At 53.6% G+C, this 18043-nt stretch overlaps 1 protein-coding gene across 6 annotated transcripts in view; it reads left to right on the top strand.

Moving 5' to 3' along the window:
• The window catches only part of SLC38A10 (solute carrier family 38 member 10), a 50625-nt gene that overhangs the window by 968 nt on the left and 31614 nt on the right, over positions 1-18043 (top strand). For all 6 annotated transcript variants that reach the window (XM_084751418.1, XM_084751417.1, XM_084751415.1 and 3 more), the window contains exons 2-8: positions 2116-2233; positions 7816-7861; positions 8802-8895; positions 10200-10343; positions 11040-11164; positions 14890-14992; positions 16389-16571. In XM_084751418.1, the coding sequence (XP_084607544.1) occupies positions 2116-2233; positions 7816-7861; positions 8802-8895; positions 10200-10343; positions 11040-11164; positions 14890-14992; positions 16389-16571 (813 nt within the window). The remainder of the gene's footprint in view (positions 1-2115; positions 2234-7815; positions 7862-8801; positions 8896-10199; positions 10344-11039; positions 11165-14889; positions 14993-16388; positions 16572-18043) is intronic.

The following is an 18043-nucleotide window of genomic DNA, read 5'->3' as shown; positions in this document are numbered from 1 at the left end:
CACTCATTCGTGCCACGTGTGCAGTTGAGACAGGGACGTTAAGGCAAAGACCAGCTCCTTTTACCTGATGACACCTAGGAGGTGAGGTGGAAGATGAAACCGTGATAGACGTTTTAAAAGTGAAAATGGGTTGTTGATAATTTAATATTAGACTAACAGCCACTTTGCATGTTTTATATTTCACATCTCAGGGCAAAGGTAGAAAAAGGGTTTTCTGATCAGGGGTTCCCGTGTTGGGTGTTTGTTACGGTTGATGGGTGTAGGTAGAAGGCCGGAGTCTGGGTTGACATCCGTGTTGTGAACCCCCGTGTTGAGTCAGTCGATTTTGGCGTTTCTGGAGTGTCTACGTGTCCCAGTGCCCACAGGAAACCTGCTTGTCAGCTGAACTGCATCCTGGGACCTGAGTGGTGACTGGTTTCAAATCTCTGAGTGAACCCTGTCATCTTGGCTGCGGGTCTGTGAAGTGTGTCCGACCCTTCGCTGGGCTCTGTTGTGGATGCCTGGGAGAGAGCAGTGTGGGCACAGGTGACAGAGCAGGCTAGGCCTCTGCTAGAGCGTATGACGGACGGTGAGCCAGGTGGAGATCTGCTGTGGTGCTGTGAAGATTTTGTTTTGTTTATTTGTTCATATATTTTTTTTAATGCTGAGGCTCTATTAGACAAATATTCTACTGCTGAACTACATAATCAAACCACTAATTTTTTTTGAGCTATTGTCTCACTATATATTCCAGCTAGGTGTGTGTGTGTGTATATATATAGTACATATATATATGTATATGTATATATAAAACACATGCAATAGAATGCAGCTGTTTTAGGGTGTGGCCCCTGGGGTTTGGTGAATGTATATAATCTGTGGCTACTGTGGTCAAGGTATGGAATAGAGGGTTTTTTTGTTTTTTTTTTTAGAGGCTTTTCGGGACAAGGTTTCTCTGTGTAACAGTCCTGGAGTCCTGGCTGTCCTGGACTGACTTTTGTAGACCAGGTTGGCCTCAAACTCAGCAATTCTCCTGCCTCTGCCTCCCCATTGCTGGGATTAAAGGTGTGCCACCATGCCCAGCTGGAATAGAGTTCTTTTATCCCAAAAAGTCACCTCTGCCCCCTCTGAGACCGGCTACTCTCCCTCCCTCAACGTTGTGGCTTGTTGCCTGGCCCTGTTTTTAGCCTTTCCTAGACACTTGGTTCTTGGCCATGCACAGTAAGCTGCCTTTATGGCCCCTTCTTCTCTGCAGCACGGTGCATGGGTACCATGATATCCTTTTGCATGGTTGGGCTAGAGTTGGGTTATGGCTACCCACCCCCCTGCACCCTGCCCTTGGAAATGGTTTGTGCATAACAAGCCTTTCATTTCTAATGGGGAAAGACCTAAGAGGAGTTGCAGGAAGGAAGGCATGGCTAGCATGTTTAGTTTATAAGTCAGCCACACGGCATTCTTAAGCCTTTTAGACTGCTTACCACCTAGGGCCATTGAGGAAGGTGGTTAAAGATGCTGCATGTGAAAAAAGCTGTAAGAACAGTTGTGGGGGCCTGTAAATGTTTGGGCTGCAGGCCATGGGAGAAGATGTCTTTGTAAAAATTCTTTGAACTGTACAGTTAAGGTATGTGAACTCCACCATACTGTTTCAGTAAAAGCAAGAAATAAATTTTAAAAAAGATGCTGCATGTGTAGGGAGCGTGGGGGGTGTGGGGGTGTGGGGAGCGTGGGATGCTACCTGATGGCCTCGCCCAGCAGACCTAGGATTAACAACGTCCTCTGAAAACAATGCTCAGAAGGGCAGGAGAGATGGCTCAGAGGTTAAGAGCACTGGATGTTCTTCTAAAGGTCCTGAGTTCAATTCCCAGCAACCATATGGTGGCTCACAACCATCTATACGTGAGGTCTGGTGCCCTCTTCTGGTGGGCAGGCAGAATGCTGGATAAATAAATAACTAAATACAACACTCAGGGTTCCTGCTTCTATTTTAGGGGGGCCTCCCATAGGAGATCAGGGCCTCCCATCAAAATAGATAAAGCAGTGAGGACCCGCAAGAGCCCCTTGTGGTATAGGTGCACGAGGCGGAGACTCGGAGAGAGGCTGGGTTTGCAAACGTGTCTTTTCCTCTCCGTCCCACAGTGCGGCATCGTCCTGGGGGCCCTGCTCTTGGTCTTCTGCTCCTGGATGACGCACCAGTCCTGCATGTTCTTGGTGAAGTCGGCCAGCCTGAGCAAGAGGAGAACCTACGCCGGCCTGGGTGAGGCCGGGCTTTCAGAGCCCTGGGAGCCGCGCTCAGGCCCCTCCCCCAGGAGGGCGGAGCTCTCGCCTGGGCGTCCTCGCTGTCCTCTCGTTTGCTTATCGTTCTTCGTAAGGGGCCTTTTGGAGAGCATTGTTTTGTTTTTGTTTTTGTTTTAATTTTAATGCTCTCTGGGTATCGTGGTACCCAGTGTAATCCTAGCACTTGATAGGATAAAGCAGGAGGGTAGGAAGTTCAAGACCAGCCTCTGCTTGGGCTACTGTCTCAAAAATCAAAACGGGCCAATGCGGTGGCGGCACAGTGAGTTGCTGCACGAGCCTGGCAACCTGAGTTCCATCCCTGGAGCCCACAAAAAGGTAACAAAGGTGGAAGGAGAAGACCTCTACATCTGCAGCGTGCACGAATGCACACATACACGTACGCACACATAATAATGAATACAACTGCACACACGCACGTATTATTGTGTGTTTTTGTTGTTTTTGAGTCAGAGTTTCACTGTAACTGTACCTGGCCTAGAGCTCGCTTTGTAGATCAGGGTGCCCTAGAACTCACAGAGATCTACTTGCCTCTGCTTCTTGAGTGCTGAATAAAAATTTTAAAAATATTTATTTATTTTTCATGTATATGAGCGCTCTGTCTGCATGTACTCCTGCATGCCAGAAGAGGGCATCAGATCCTAGTACAGATCTGAGGTTGCTGGGAATTGAACTCAGGACCTCTGGAAGAGCAGCCAGTGATCTTAACCACTGAGACATCTCTCAGGCCCTAAAATAAAAATGTAAAAACATACAATTAATAATACTGCTCAAAAATAAAAAAAAGTCTGGTGGGGCACACCTTTAATCCAAGCACCTGGGAGGCAGAGAGAGATGGATCTCCTGAGTTTGAGGCCAGATTTGTCTACAAAGTGAGTCCAGAACAGCCAGGGCTGCACAGAGACACCCTGTTGCAAAACAACAACCCAGCCAACCCAACTCAACCCTAACCCAACCCAACCAACCCAACCAACCCAACCCAACTCAACCAAACCCAACCCAACCCAACCCAACCCAACCCCAAGCCCAACTCCAACCCAACCCCAACCCCAACCCAACTCAACCCCATCCCCAAACCAACCAAAACCAAACCAACCAAAACCAAACCAAACTAACTTAACCCCAGCCCAACCAAACTCAACCCAACCAACCCCTGTCAGCTGAGATGGATGGTGCGGAGCAACAGGCCTCCTGCTCTTGCCCTCAGGCTTTCTTCGTGCAGATCACACGCCCACCCTTCAAGCGCAGTAGGTTCACTGTGCCACAGCCTTCGGCTGCCTTGCTGCTCTACTCCCAGGACCTGGAAGCCTTCCTTGGAGTTGCTGGAGCATCTCAGACTCCTGGGGCTCCGTGGAGGAGACGCTTCAGTCCAGCTGTGGCTGAGACTCAGTGCCCCATCTGCCCAAAGGGCGGGCCTTTCTCCCACAACTGCCGACTGCATTCTGTTCCCTCTAGCTCTTAGTTAAAACTGGTGCCAACCACGAGGACTAAACGCTGCTCGTACTGCCTGTCCCTAGGTGGTTGGCTTCAAGGGCATTGAGGGTGCCTTACTTTCTTGTCCTACCTCATTGTAGCTCACTCTGGGATTGAGCATGGCATGGAGGTCACAATGTCACTCTTCTGCTCTTGGTACTTAGCCTTGTGGAGGATGTGGAAAGAAGATTCCTGGCCTCCTGAGGATGTTACCGACCCCCAGCCAGTGTGTGGCTGTGTTGTGCCTGGCTTCTGCTCCTCACCTCACTGTCCAGGGAAGAGAATGCTGCAGAGTTAATGCAAAATAAAGTCATTGTTAAAAACTGAATTGGAGTGATAAGCAAAGGTGTGAGGCACCACGCCTCTGCCTTGCCTCCACTCCGCTAGAGAGCACACGTGGGCTTCTGTGCTGCAGCCTCTTGGTTTTTTCTAGTCTTTGTGAAGGCACCAGTGTCCTGCTGTTCACTCCTGGCCTCAGAACCCCAGGGGGGCCTTCCTTCTCTTTCTTCTCTGATGACAATGGTGTTCTCTTTTATGCAACTTAGGGAAGTAAGGTTTATCATTCAAACTTGGCCCACACTGGGCTCTGCTCTACAGAACCTAGGGGGCAGGCGCTTGGGGGTGGTGCGCTTGGTAGTGTGGAGGCACGTTGTAGTGTGTGGTCCTTTCCCTCTGAGATCTCTGTCCTGAAAGTTATGAGGCCCTGGGCTGGGGAGGTCATGGCATGTGAGAGCTGGTTGGCCAGTGAGTTATTCTTCAGAGGGCCCTGAGAAGTGAAACTGGTTGGCTTGTGCAGCTGTGACGGACTGAAAGCAAGCTGGCAGATGCCCACTCTGTGCTAGCTGCCTGCCGCTCCAGCTTTAACTGAATGTGCCAACTGCGGGAGACAGCAGGTTCCCAATGCCAGTGGTCTTAGGTTACGCTTTTGATCCTAAACAAGGTGACTTACTTGTACGGGCCCCCCAGAGAATCTTCTAGACCCCAAGACAAGCCTTCTGTGCCCTCAGTCTTCCAGATCCCCAGAGCTTTCTGGATGTCTAGACAATTTCTCAGAACCCTGATCTCCCTGGTCCCCAGTCTCTCAGGTCCCCAGACAGTCTTCTGGGCCTGTCAGCTCAGCACCAGTTTTCTTTGTCTACAAGGTGGAGTGACTGATTATATGGGGGCCAGAGTAGTAGAGGGGAGTGTCTCCTGTGCCACCTCCTGCCACGGGCTGACCCTGCAGGTGGTGCGGAGCCCTCTTGTGTAGCTGGACGGACACCTGCCTTTCTCTCTGTCCTTCATCCTCTTGATGGGCCAGCACTCCCTGTGTGCTTGGGCTTGTAGCCCATCTGTGCTTGAGGTGAGCCTGTCCTTCCCTCAAGGTGCGGCTGACCTGACAGATGGCACTGTGTGTGTGGGTGCATGAGACTGGACCCTGGCCTGGGTCATGGCAGCTGGAGGTGAGATGGGCAGGTGGCCTTGGCCCTCACTGCAGACCAGGGAAGAAGATGAAGAATTTCCAAGGTAGTAGCCATATCTCTAACAAGGAGCCTGGTCACCATTTGCACTCCATGGGAGTGCATTTTAGTCTTAACAATGTCAGCAGCTGTGGTAGTGACCTCACCTATGGCTCCCTGGCTCTGGAGGGTCCTAGAAGCCCGGGGTGTTGGTGAACTTGGGTACTAGCTTGTTTGGCTGTTTTTGCTGTTGGGATTTTTGGATGCTTTTTTTTTTTTTTTAATATAAACTTCGAACCTTCTGCTTCCGTGTCCAGCTTGTCATATTCAATATGACATTCTTTTTCTTTTCTTTTTTTTTTTGAGACAAGGTTTCTCTGGCTGTTCTGGACTCACTTTGTAGACCAGGCTGGCCTCGAACTCACATCAATCCCCTGTCTCTGCCTCCCGAGTACTGGGGTTACAGGTGTACGCCACCACGCCTGGCACCAACACGACCTCCTTTAGACCTCAGTTCACTTGAGACGTGTGTTAGTGAGGGATCCTGTGCGTGACAACGCACCACGACCAAATCAAACCATGAGGAAAGATCACACTCAGGCCGAGAACTGAAGTGGAGACACCAAGGACCACTCCTTGCTGGGCTGCTCCGCATTCGTGTCTGGCTCAGCTTGCTGTCTCATATACTCAGGACCACCTGTTTGGGATCGGGTTCTCCCACACCCATCGATAAGCAGGACATGCTACAGGAAATCTGATGGCGGCACTTTCTCAGTTGAGGGTCCCCTCCTACACGTGTCCAGGTGGTGATCAAACCAATGAGGGTAGAAGGTAACACAGACACCAGTGTCTCCTGGGAGACTCTTCTGAGCTTAGACCCTGCACTAGGCCCATGTGGCCTCTTGAGTTCCCAGCTGTGGGATGGATGCCGCTGGCTCTCTGTCAGCACGTCTCGTGGTTGGCGTGCCTCTCCTCTTCATAGGCCTAGAGTGGTGTCTGATGGAGCGTGGTAGTGGAGTGCCTCTTCTTGCACTACAGCTGGGCAGATACTCAGCTGTTCTAACCCGGCAATTATGGCCTGGCCCACCTCCCAGCCGTGCGGCCCATTACCTGCCACCTTAGTCTCCCTCTGGCTCCTCCTCCTTCATTCATGTCTTCATGGTCCCTTGCTCTGCCTCACCCCCTCTCAGTCCCCACCTGGGAAGTGGTGGCCTGTAATCCTAGCACCCTGGGGAGGCAGAGGCAGACAGATCGCTGTGAGTTCAAGGCCAGCCTGGTCTTCACAGCGAGTCCAGGACAGCCAAGGCAACACAGAGAGACCCTGTCGTAAAAAACCAAAACCAAACCAAAACAAAATTACAATGCCAATGTCTGGCCTGAATCAGATGTGCACAGGCACAGCCATCAGCATTTGAGTATACAAGGGTAATCTTTACACAGCTTATAACTGGCTTACCCCAGCCAGCAGCCCTTGGTGGCACGGCAGGTAGCTGTGGATGCCATTGCCTCTGGAGTTCCTTTCCTTTTTTGAAATTCTCTGTCTAGACTTTGGGTGACTTTCTGGTTTCAGTTATTGCTAGATGAGCTTGCAGGGGATGCTGGGCTCCCTCCCCGGCTGAGTCTGGGACAGGCCAGGGTAGCCCCTGGCGGCTGAAGTCTTTGCTGTCCTTTTGCCAGCACTGTGCCTCTTCCTCAGCTAAAAGTAGCAAGGATTTTGTTTGGGTCGTTTGTGCCCAGTGGATGTGCGTTTCCTGCTCTCACAACCTCAGAGGGCTGCTGGCCCAGACTGAGGGAGCAAACAAGGGGCAGGAAGCTGGGGCTGTCACAGACTTGAGGCCATCCTGTCACATGTGCTGCCTTTGGCTGCTCCCAGAACACCAGAAGTTCCCTTTGTCTTCATGTGGCTGGAATCGGGGAAACAGTGGGTGACCAGGGAGCTGTTAAGGCCCTCTGAGGCACCGCGTTGAGTCAGCGTTTACTTGGTCATCTGCTGGAACTAGGTCTGGGTCAGGAAGGACAGGCAGAGAGACCCCTGTCCTGGATAGACCCCGCCGTGGCCATGCATGCCAGCCATTGTTAGGCTGTCCCTGGCTGTAAGTCTCAGAGCTCTAGTTCCTTCCTGCTGCAGAATGCCATGCTCGAAAGGACTGTTTCCTTGTGTAAATCACAGTCAAAGGATGAATATGAAGCCCCCAGCAGCATCCCTGTGGGGGAGGACATGAGTGCTGGGCTCTGGGCGGAGCTTGGACCTAGGGATCCTCTTGTTCTCCCTCTTCCCCTGTCCCTAAGTGTGGGTGCCCAGCTCCGGCTTTCTGGCACTGCTCCAGCCCATTCATGGCCGCCATAGGCAGGAACCACTACTTTGCAGGTCCTGGCCTCCTTTCCCCTTTTACTGTTTCAACAGCAACAACCCTGCCTGTGTTTCCCTTGCTCTGTCCTTGTTCCACGTTGTTTTGTTGGGGGGATGGTAGGTCTAAAGAAAGTCTAGGACCAGAGGTTTAAAGTGTCTCCTCATCCACGGAACTCCAAGCCAACTGATGCTCGCCACACTGCCGTCCGCAGCTCCCCTTGTCGCCTTTTTACCCAAGTGCTTCCCCCGGCTTCACTGAGCTCCCTCTCTTCTCTTGGCTAGCGTTCCATGCCTACGGCAAGGCCGGGAAGATGCTGGTGGAGACCAGGTAAGTGGTACAGCTCGCCTCGTCCCACCCTTCTTCCCGCAGCGGTGGAGGGACTGGGGCGTGTTGGGAGGTGAGCGCTGTGCTCCACACGTGGGTGGCTTGTCACTTCTGCGTGCTCCTGAGCAGTTACCTACAGACTGGTCACAAGTCAGTTTACCTAAAAGTTATTGTTGCTGAAGGTGAAGGTGAAAGCTTCCTAAGTCTCGCTAAGGTGAACAGGAGCGTGGGGACCTTGGGGAGCACAGCAAACAGGAGAGAGAATGGGAGCCTTGGGGAGCACAGCAAACAGGAGAGAGAATGGGAGCCTTGGGGAGCACAGCAAACAGGAGAGAGAATGGGAGCCTTGGGGAGCACAGCAGACAGGAGAATGGGGACCTTGGGGAGCACAGCAAGTAGCTCTCCTGGAGCGGTTAACCTCAGTGCCCTTCCTTAGACTGTGTCCCCAATCCTGCTGCAGAAGGGAGGCACCAAACTTAAGCATCACATTCTGTCACTGAGAGTAAAATTTTACGAGTTGAAGAAATTGTCAGGAGATTACACTTTTAGGCTTCCAAAGCAGGGAGTCACAGACACAGAGGCGGCTGATTGTTCTTGTAACTTGCCTACCATTACTGAGAGTGTTTGTTGCACCTAAAAGACTTTCTGAAGCTCCCTGGAGAAGGAACATATGCTACCACAGAGGGTAGTTAAGTGTGGCTCAGTGTTTGCCCCAAGTGCAATGCAGAGCCCCCAAACAGCCACAGTTCTTCCACAGTGAGCACAGACGTTCAGAATCGCCTTTCACTCAGCCAGTTCTCTGGCAGTGCCGTGTCCGCACAGCCCGGGCACTGGCTCTGGCCCCGGGTGCCTGGGTCTGGAGTCTGCAGAAGTGTCTAGCTTTGATTGCAGAGCAGCACTCTCTTGGAGATTGATTTGAAAGCCCGGGTTTGCTTCTTCGCAGCATGATTGGGCTGATGCTGGGGACCTGCATCGCCTTCTACGTCGTCATCGGTGACTTGGGCTCCAACTTCTTTGGCCCGCTGTTCGGATTGCGGGTAAGGCCCTGTTCGCCGTCTGCTCTGTTTTAATGCTGTGGTTGCTGCCTGATGACGCTGCCTTCCCTTAAGCCAGCCGAGACGAGTGTGCTTGGCATGGAGAAGCTTCCCATGCCTGCCAGCCACTCTGTTCCCTGGCTTGTAGTGTCTGAGAGGTACCAGGGGAGGGAGGGAGGGAGAGATAGAGAGCAGGCTGTGCTAGAGCCTGGCAGTGTGTGCATCCTCCAAGTCTGCCACTCCCTGTCACTGAGGGGTCCCACCTGTGAGTTGGGCACCACACACCTTTCTTCTCTGCTGGGGAGCAGAGGTGTAGCAGCTGGCTAGGAGGCGTGTCTTCTGTGGAGAGCCCTTCGTGTCTGTCCGTCAGATAGGTACAGGCATTTGAGGTTGTGAAGATGGCCACCGGGGAAGGGGTCTTTCCCTGAATACAGCGTGTTGGATTTGCATGGTGCTGGAACTCTCCAGTGAGTGTCCTGCAACCCTGGCCCTGCTCTGTGTTCTGAAGCTGTCTTCCCAAAGCCCACTCTCCCATGGGCCCAGCAGGGTTGTGGGCCAGTCCCTCACACAGGTACTTGGGTCTTTTCTCAGAACCTACCGGTCTGTGTCAGGGCCAGGCATGTTTCCCACAGTTCTGAGACGTGCAGGCTGGACAGTGTTGGCCCCTGCGGCCTTGCTAATGGTTCCCACACAGCAAGGAGGCATGCACAGAGCCGGCCTGTCCTCATCCTCCGCTATCTACACTGCTCCCGTGCTCAGCAGTGTGGGTTGTTTTAGGTTTGCAGGTGTTTGTAGCTAGGGAGCTCTTCGCCTCTAGCCGGTGCTGTCAGCTATGAAGGATCCAGAAAGTCGGCCTTGCCGGCTGCAGCTGAGTTAGGTGGAGATGCCCCTGACTGTTGCTTGCTAACAGGTGCCAGTCTGGAGTTTTGTGATCAGAGTTTGCTTCTGCTTCTGTAGTAGTCGGCTCCAAGTTGTGTGGAGAACTGGCGACCTCTCCCGCCGGGGCGAGGTGTGAGGGTGCTCTCAGAGCAGGACAGGCCTACCCACTCCCCTCACCCTTCCCTGGGGAGTGGGGGAGGGGCCGCTGATCTTTTGTCCTCACTGTCTCTGTGGAGCCTGGCTGGGCTGATCAGGGCCGGGGGTGGGGGGTTCGGTTCTTGGATCCAGCTGCTGAGCGGGGCTTTTGGAGTGAGCGCGCCAGCGTCATGGTGCCCCAGCCTGTGCTGGCTCCTGTGCTGGCACCACCAGTGGGCTGGGTCTCAGGGTGAGGGACAGCGAGTCAGCTCAGGGCTGCAACTGTCTTCCAGGTGACCAGCCACCTGCGCGTGTTCCTGCTCTTCGCAGTGTCACTGTGCATCGTGCTGCCACTCAGCTTGCAGAGGAACATGATGGCCTCCATCCAGTCCTTCAGCGCCATGGCACTCCTCTTCTACACCGTCTTCATGCTTGTGGTGAGCCCGCACACGCTGCCGAGGGCCTGGCCTTCCCCGTGGCCACAAGTGTCCTGCCTGAGTCTGGTGTGGCTGTCCGCTGCCTTGCGGGGGGTTTGAGTCTTGCAGGTGTGGTGAGTCCCTGTGATGCCGTGAGGGCTGTGTGTGGCCAGTGAGCACCAGGGGCAGGGGCCAAGTGTCCTGCAGGAGCTTTGCGCTGGTCTGGGCTCCAGGTTTCTCACTGCAGCCATGGCCTGCCTGCGTCCCTTAGCTCTCTGAGGGCAGCCAGTGACAGGCAACTCCTTGCTCTCAGGCAGCTGTAGTGGGTTGAGCTCCTGAAAGAAGACTGTGTCTGCCTCCCCAGAGTGGGGAAAGAAAGGGCATGAACACATTGAGGGGATTGCTCCCTGTAATTTGAGACAGACATCAGGGCTGGGCTGGTGAGTGAGGTTTTGCTTCTGTCTCCACTAAGAGGCCCCATATAGGAGCTGCTTTGCCATGTGCAGAGCTTCCCTGCGGGGGCAGCTTTGCATATAGACTGAGGGTCAGTCAGCAGGGCCAGGGAGGCTGACGAGCGGAGCCCCTGCCCCTTCAGCAGCCCAGGCTCTGACGCAGGGAAGAGCGGCTTGTCCCCGGCCTCTTCTCTGTGGCATGGTATCTCGTGGTCGAAGCTGCACATTTCCCCTGACCCCCACGCCCGCTCTCTTCCTGGTCTAGATCGTGCTGTCCTCCTTTAAACACGGCCTCTTCAGTGGCCAGTGGCTGCAGCGGGTCAGCTACATCCGCTGGGAGGGCGTTTTCCGCTGTGTCCCCATCTTTGGCATGTCCTTTGCCTGTCAGTCGTAAGTACTACTGAGGGGGGAAAAGGGGGAAGGGGTGGGGCTGAGGGTGTAGACTGGAGGAGGGGTGACGTGAGGAGGTCTCCTGTCCCTGGTCACTGAGGAGTCATGGCTTGCTCTGGTGCGGCCTGTTCCCTCTAGGCTAGGGGAGAGTTCTGGGCTAACCGGGAAACAACTGGCAAGGTCACCTAGTTTCCCAGATCCCACGAGAGGAGAGTTGGCTGTGGGGTACAGCAGCAGCCCAGCCATCTGATTGTGCAGAGTCCCGAGTGTTTTGCCAGAATTTAGCTGTTCTTCTGAGAATATTTAAAAACACGTTGCACAAACATTGACTTCAGGCTGTTGCTAGGATGTCGCAGAGTCCTGGGTGTGCGGGCGGGCTCTCTGGCATGTGGGGCTCCGTGAGCACAGGACAGGCTGCGCCACCATCACAGCAGCGCTACCTTCTCCGCCAGAGTGGCAGGAGCTGGTGAGGCAAGCCCGGGTGGGAACAGTAAGCGCCAATCAGACATGGATGGGAAAAGACCCTCAGCGTGTGTGTGTAGGGGGGCTGGCAAAGAAGACCCCCTCCTGTGGTGTCAGTGGGCATGTATTGTGCCAATCGTAAGCTAGTGTGACAGAGAAAATTTGCTCACACTGCTGTGTTTACACCCACATGCGAGATCCAAATCGTCACTTCCCACTTACCGGCTCCCTCTTGGCAGCTCTGTCTCCATCAGAACGTGCTCTAGCCTCGCTGTTTAATGTCCCCATGATCATCAGTGACAGAAGTTTCATTCTTGTGCGGTGTGCCTAGTTACCACTTGTCCTTTCTGCCTGTGTGTTTGCTTTTTAAAAAATAAGCCCGCCGTTGGGCTGCCTTGACGGTGGCCACCAGGCAGGTGGGGGGGGAGGCAGGGGGGGCCTCAGCTGTGGGTTGGTTCTTAGTGGGAGTTAGATTCCAGGAGGACGGACACACCTGCTGTCCAAGCAGAGGGCTCATCCCCCTTCCAGGGGGGTCTGGGACATGTGCCCTCTTCCTATGTTGCTCATATACTGTCCCCAGGCTGTAAGCACTGCAGTGTTTGCCAGGTGAGGTGACAGGGGTCTTCTTCCCTCAGTGGCCTGGACCAGAGGGCCTGTCTCTGCTGGGGTGGTGGCCAGCCCTTACCCTGTGTCTGGTGGGGTGGTGGCCAGCCCTTACCCTGTCTCTGCTGGGGTGGTGGCCAGCCCTTACCCTGTCTCTGCTGGGGTGGTGGCCAGCCCTTACCCTGTCCCTGCTGGGGTGGTGGCCAGCCCTTGCCCTGTCCCTGCTGGGGTGGTGGCCAGCCCCTTACCCTGTCCCTGCTGGGGTGGTGGCCAGCCCTTACCCTGTCCCTGCTGGGGTGGTGGCCAGCCCCTTACCCTGTCCCTGCTGGGGTGGTGGCCAGCCCCTTACCCTGTCCCTGCTGGGGTGGTGGCCAGCCCTTACCCTGTCTCTGCTGGGGTGGTGGCCAGCCCTTACCCTGTGTCTGGTGGGGTGGTGGCCAGCCCTTACCCTGTCCCTGCTGGGGTGGTGGCCAGCCCCTTACCCTGTCCCTGCTGGGGTGGTGGCCAGCCCTTACCCTGTCCCTGCTGGGGTGGTGGCCAGCCCTTACCCTGTCTCTGCTGGGGTGGTGGCCAGCCCTTACCCTGTCTCTGCTGGGGTGGTGGCCAGCCCTTACCCTGTCTCTGCTGGGGTGGTGGCCAGCCCTTACCCTGTCCCTGCTGGGGTGGTGGCCAGCCCCTACCTTGTCCTCGTACAGTTCTTCTGGCATCGTCTCTGGCCCTTAGGATCTTATATTTTGACAAATGAACCTTGTATTATGCAGAACTGTCATCATGGGTCCAGAAATGGCCGCATTGAGCACAGCCGTGGTGGAACAGTCACCCAGGATCTCACTCTCAGCCTAGGGGTAGTGAGGTCACTTCAAGACTTGTGTGACGCTGCAGAGGCGCTCTCTGAAGGGCGGGGCAGTTAGGATTGGATGAAAGCCTAGGATCAGCCTTTCTACTGTGTCCAGGCACACAGGCCTGCAGCACTGTTGCCTGTATGTGCACATGTGCATCTGTGTGTATCTGTGTGTGCATGTGCATCTGTGTATGTGCATCTGTGTGTGTACATTTGTGTGTGTACATCCATATGTGTGTATGTACATCTGTGTGTGCATATGTGTCTGTGTCTGTGCATCCATATGTGTGTATGTGAATCTGTGTGCATGTGCATCTTCGTAGGTGTATGTCTCTGTATGGGCATACATATGTGTGTATGTGCATCTGTGTATGTACATCCATATGTGTGCATGTGCATCGGTGTGTGTGAATCCATATGTGTGTATGTGCATCTGTGTGTGTATGTACATCCATATGTGTGCATGTGCATCTGTGTATGTGCATCCATATGTGTGTATGTGCATCCATATGTGTGTATGTGCATCTGTGTGCATGTGCATGTTCATCTGTGTGTGTGCATGTGAATTTGTATGTCATCTGTGTGTGTGCATCTGTGTACGTGTATCTGTATGTGTGTGTGCACGTACATATGCACATGTGCATCTGAGAAGCTGTTGCCGTGTCTGAGCTGAGTCAGGACTCATGCTAGCTTCCCTCTGTGTCCCTGAAGCTGCTCAGGGCGCGGCTGCCTTGTTTCCTCCTGACTGGCCTCTTTTGCTGAGGTTGACTTGTGAGCCTGGGGGTCAGGGGTCTCAGCTTCCCTTTACCAGGCCCTCTCACTTGGTCTTGGGCTTTGCTTTTCTTGAACTTTTTAAAGACATTTTTGGGTGTGGCCCCACTGGTTGTTCTGTTTGTTGTTCTGTTTGTTGTTGCTGATTTCCAGCATGCACATGTGTACAGTTGTGCACACACACCACATGCCTGGTTGTTCCTAGTCTGCCTTCCTTTGTGCCTTTGCTCTTGTCCTGGAAGCCCACAGCCACCTGGGAGTACTTGAGGGAGGCGACCAGATTTCCTCTCCTGTTCTAGCTTAGCTCCTCAGCTAGCGTCTCAACCGCTCATCTCAAATGAGCTCGTCTTCTCCTCTTATGTGCTCTCACTTCAGGCTTAGCTCCCACACCTTGCAGGTGCCCAGATCCTGCGTGTTCCTCTCAGTTGAGTTTTCTGTCCCAAGTGCTCAGATGTGCTATCCGCAGTGAGCCTTCATGAGAGTGTCATATCCCTGTCCCACCAGTGACTTGAGTCCCTCGCCCTGCCCAGTAGCAGTGCACTCCTAGCACCGGGCCTAGGACAGAAGCCAGTTTACTCATCACACTGACGAGAGGCTGTGAGTTGGAACTGCGCCTAGGCTGTCTCCTCGTCCGTGCTCACCTTTGTGTCTGTTCATGGTGCCGAGGCGGCTGCAGCCGGCTAGCCTTGGGTGTGTGTAACATTCCCCTCCCTCGGCCGTGGTGCTGCACTGGCTTCTGTTTCCTCTTTCCTCAGATCTGTGTTCATCCCCTGCCCAGTCACGTTGCAGTCCACAGCAGTGCTCCTTATAAGGCACTGCTAAGGTGTCCACATGGAACCTTCTAGGGTGTAGGTTTGAGGGTCTTATCACGGTGCTGTTGTCCATAGTCCTTGGCACCAGGAATCATGGTCTCTGGTGTTTTGGGAAGGAAGTGCTGGAGGCTTGCTGCCAGGCCATTGTGGTAGAGGTCCTGGAGTTGTCAGGAGGGGCGGGGGCGGCTCTAGAGCTGCTTGTCTGGAGTCTGTGTGACTCGCTTGTCTTTACACAGCCAGGTCCTGCCCACCTATGACAGTCTGGACGAGCCATCGGTGAAGACCATGAGTTCCATATTTGCCTCCTCCCTCAACGTGGTCACCGCCTTCTATGTCATGGTAGGAGCTGTCCACACCCGCTCCCTGATGCACACTCTATAGGAGGCTGCTTCGTGTACTCGGGACCCTGTGTGGCCTGTGCTGTCCATCTTCCGGGGTCACAGACACACCATTGGCCCCCACCCTTTCCACGCCAGCCGGTGTGTGTAGGTGACCCGGAGCATCTCACCTCTGCAGGCCCAGGCACCTGAGCTGCTCTGTCCTGGACCATGCTGCGTCTTTGTCTAGTTTTAAAGACAGGGTCTTACTTTGTACTCCTGGCTGGCCCAAAACTCACTGTGTAGATGAGGCTGATCTCAAATTTGGGGTGATCTTCTTGCTTTTGCTTCCCAAGTGCTAGGATTGTGGGTGCGCACCACTGTTTCAGTTGTGTCTGCATTATGTAGTCTGAAGAGCTCGGGCTTCTTGGCCAGCGCTGGCTCCGCGTGGCTGTAACCCTCCCTATGGCTTGTTAATGCTCTACAGAGATGCATTTCCACTAAAAAGAAACTAGGGTGCATAAGCTACCCCAATCCACAAACAGCATGAGCATTCTCAGTAGCCCCCCAGTCCCTTCAGCTCTTCTTGTTAATATACCGGTCTCATTTGTTTGTTTGCTTAGTGAGACAGGGTCTCACTGTGTAGCTGACCTGGCCTGGAGCTCATTGTGTAGCCTAGGCCTTGAACTCATGGTCCTCCCGCTTGCTCCTCCTAAGAGCTGGGATTATACCACACCTGCCTTCCATGTGTTGTCCTTAAATAAGAATTTAGAGATAGGTAAGTAGTCTAGTTGGTAGAGAGCTTGCCTTGCATCCATGGCCATTATGCTGTCTGAAATGAGGATGTACATGTGAGGGGTAAGGTAGGCGTGTTGCGGCTTAGCCCCCACCTTTGCCTGTGCAGCAGTCTTCTCAGTGGTCATTGGGGCATCTTCCAGTCCTGGCTCGTCTGTCCTCTTAACCTCACAGTTACTTGACTGGTTTTGTTTTATTTTATTTTTGTTTTTTTGAGTCAGCGTCTCACTATGTTGGCCTGTAACTCTGTTCATCCTCCTGTGTATGCTACCTGAAGGCTGAGATCACAGGCCCTACACCCAGCTCCTGAATGAGTTTGAAACCAGACTAAGCGTGGGTCCTCTGAAGGAGGCGTTCTAGAACCTTCCTTTTCACTTGTCTCATTTATGGTTCTGCTGAAGTTATGTTGATGTTATGTGTCAACAGTCTGCAGGAGCCCTACTGCTGAGGAGCTGAGCAGTGCTTGCATTCTTGCCTCCGAGGGGGTGCTTGTGCCAGCTTCCTTGGGGAGGTATTCTGAGGCAGAGTGGGACAAAGACAGGCCGGCGGGCTGGCACACAGGCAGTCACAGGGTAATCGGTGGTGGACTGGCAGTGACAGAGCCGTGTCTCCTCCTCCAACAGGTGGGCTTTTTTGGTTACGTCAGCTTCACTGATGCCACTGCAGGCAATGTGCTGATCCACTTCCCCTCCAGCCTGGTGACCGAGATGATCCGAGTGGGCTTCGTGATGTCTGTGGCCGTGGGCTTCCCCATGATGATCCTCCCGTGCAGACAGGCCCTGAGCACACTGCTGTTTGAGCAGCAGGTATGACCCTCCTTCATTCTCTGGGCTACCTCTGTCGCCATGGCAGTGGTGGGTGGAGCATTTCCTAGTTAGAAATAAACAAGATGTCTGTCTGTGTGTGTGTGTGTGTGTGTGTCTGTCTGTCTGTCTGTCTGTGTCTGTGTCTCTGTGTGTGTGTGTGTGTGTATGTGTCTCTGTGTGTGTGGTGTGTGTGTGTGTGTGTGTGCGTGTGTCTGTGTCTCTGTCTCTGTGTGTGTGTGTGTCTGTGTCTCTGTGTGTGTATGGTGTGTGTGTGCGCGTGTGTCTGTATCTCTGTGTGTGTGTGTGTGTGTGTGTGTGTGGTGTGTGTGTGTGTGTGGTGTGTGTGTGTGGTGTGTGTGTATGTGTCTGTGTCTCTGTGTGTGTATGGTGTGTGTGTGTGCGTGTGTCTGTGTCTCTGTGTGTGTGTATGCGCACGCATGTGCACATGTGTGTGTGTGTGTGTGTGTGTGTAAGTCAGAGAACAACTTTTAGAAGCTGATTCTCCCGTTGTGGGTCCAGAGGTTGAACCCAAGTTGTCTGGCTTTTGTGGCAAGTGCTTTTTTAATCTCATGAACCATCTTGCTGGTTCAAACAGATGAAGTGAAATGAAGTCCTGGGGTTATTTTGAGGGGAGTCTGCCATGTTTTCCAGGCTGCTTCTGCCTTCTGAGTGCTAGGACCATAGGTGTGTGCCACCATGCCCTGTGAGATGAACTGGTGTTTGTTGTCTGTCTGTAATTTAGGTTTTTACCTAGTGCTGGCTGTGGGCTTACATGCCATGTGTGTGATGGGAGGTCAGAGGTCACACTGGTGGGACCCAGTTTTCTCCCTTCACCATGTGGGTTCTAGGGATCAAATTCAAGTTGTTAGACTTGTTGATAAACTGCTTTGCCTGCTGAACGCATCTTGCTGGCCCCTGTCAGGGTGTTTTTAATAGAGATCCGCCCTCCCTCCCTCCCTTCCCTTTTTTTCTTCTTTTTCCTTTTTTGCTAGGAATTGAGACTCATATGTGCAAAAGTGTACTCACTGCTCCTGAGCTGCACTCCCAGCCCCCTGACAAGGCATGGCTCGAATTAACCTTGGTAAAAAGAACACAGAAGAGCGGCCTGTGGGCCATGCCAGCTGTGTAGGCAACTCAATTCATCTCTCAGATTTGCCAGCATTAGTGCTAGCAACATCAAGTCTGAGGGGCAGTGGAGTGGTTCTGGGGAGGCTGTGGCAGGGACCCAGGTTCACATTGATCACAGCTGGCATCGTGGGATGGGCTTGTGTTCTGTGCTGTGGTGTGACTTCTGAGTAGTATGTTGATAGAGCCCTCGTACAGTGCGTGTGTGTCAGCCCTTCACAAGACGCTTTCAGACATGGGGGTGAAGCTCAGATGCTCTCTGCTCCTTGCTTGCTGCTGCCCTTGGGTTGCCTCATGTACACCTGCAGGCTTCCCGCCCTTGCTCACAGGCGAGGTAGCCCTACCAG

The sequence above is a fragment of the Acomys minous genome (assembly GCF_964271855.1).
Source record: "Acomys minous genome assembly, chromosome: 12".
Classification (NCBI taxonomy): domain Eukaryota; kingdom Metazoa; phylum Chordata; class Mammalia; order Rodentia; family Muridae; genus Acomys; species Acomys minous.
Note: the sequence above shows the minus strand (reverse complement) of the source record. Positions and strands in the feature narration are given on the sequence as shown.